Source organism: Procambarus clarkii, chromosome 40, assembly GCF_040958095.1.
Source record: "Procambarus clarkii isolate CNS0578487 chromosome 40, FALCON_Pclarkii_2.0, whole genome shotgun sequence".
Lineage (NCBI taxonomy): Eukaryota > Metazoa > Arthropoda > Malacostraca > Decapoda > Cambaridae > Procambarus > Procambarus clarkii.
In genome coordinates this window covers 889,244-890,250 of record NC_091189.1, presented here as the reverse complement: position 1 = coordinate 890,250, position 1,007 = coordinate 889,244, and the positions used below count along the sequence as shown (strand labels likewise).

Below are 1,007 nucleotides of genomic sequence, written 5' to 3'. Positions count from 1 at the left end.
AACAAGGGAGACGGTGTGGGTTGTCCCCTTTTCTACAGGCTTCGGTACGACGGCTTTTTCAGACTAGGGAGGACGTCGCCTTTACAGGCTGGGCAGGACACTCCATCGCTCCCTTCCTCCCTTGCTTCATCCGAGACCTTGACCTGCATCCTGTATTTTAATCTCTTGGGATTTTTTTCTGATAGATACAGGAGGTATAAGCGCTCTCTAGCTTGCGAAAACAGACCTAAATGAGGTTGACTTTGTCACATTACAAGTTGTTGAACGGTAGCTGCTGGTGCTTGACAGTAGCTGCTGGTGCTTGACAGTAGCTGCTGCTGCTTGACAGTAGCTGCTGGTGCTTGACAGTAGCTGCTGCTGCTTGACAGTAGCTGCTGCTGCTTGACAGTAGCTGCTGGTGCTTGACAGTAGCTGCTGCTGCTTGGCAGTAGCTGCTGCTGCTTGACAGTAGCTGCTGGTGCTTGACAGTAGCTGCTGGTGCTTGACAGTAGCTGCTGGTGCTTGACAGTAGCTGCTGCTGCTTGGCAGTAGCTGCTGCTGCTTGACAGTAGCTGCTGGTGCTTGACAGTAGCTGCTGCTGCTTGGCAGTAGCTGCTGGTGCTTGACAGTAGCTGCTGGTGCTTGACAGTAGCTGCTGCTGCTTGACAGTAGCTGCTGGTGCTTGACAGTAGCTGCTGCTGCTTGACAGTAGCTGCTGCTGCTTGACAGTAGCTGGTCATACCCATACCTAAATATGACCTTAGGCAAAAGAGAGCTGCTCTTATTAAAAGGAAGCAGTCAGTAGTTTAATATTTTATTAATACTTTAACAATGGAACCGTGCAACAGGAGCAGCAGCATGAGCAACAACAGCAACAGCACCAGAGCGGCGGCAGCAACAACGGCAACAGGAACAGCGTCTGCGGTGGCCGGAGAAAGCTGATAACCGACTTGATTTGTCGTCGTATGTTAAGCTGCGGCCATGAGTGACCAGGCTGCCTGCAGCCCGGTGCTTCATGGCTGGCCAGC

The 1,007-nt window shown here is 52.0% G+C and overlaps 1 protein-coding gene across 1 annotated transcript; it reads right to left on the bottom strand.

Moving 5' to 3' along the window:
- Positions 1 to 245: 245 nt before the first annotated feature.
- LOC138372963 (uncharacterized) lies at positions 246 to 719 on the bottom strand. The gene has a single exon (XM_069338919.1). The coding sequence runs from the start codon at positions 717 to 719 to the stop codon at positions 246 to 248; it is 474 nt and encodes a 157-aa protein (XP_069195020.1).
- Between the last annotated feature and the right edge of the window lie 288 nt (positions 720 to 1,007).

What these genes read in the sequence shown, in the direction of transcription:
- LOC138372963 (XM_069338919.1), bottom strand. Translation starts at nt 719, where the DNA reads ATGACCAGCTACTGTCAAGCAGCAGCAGCTACTGTCAAGCAGCAGCAG.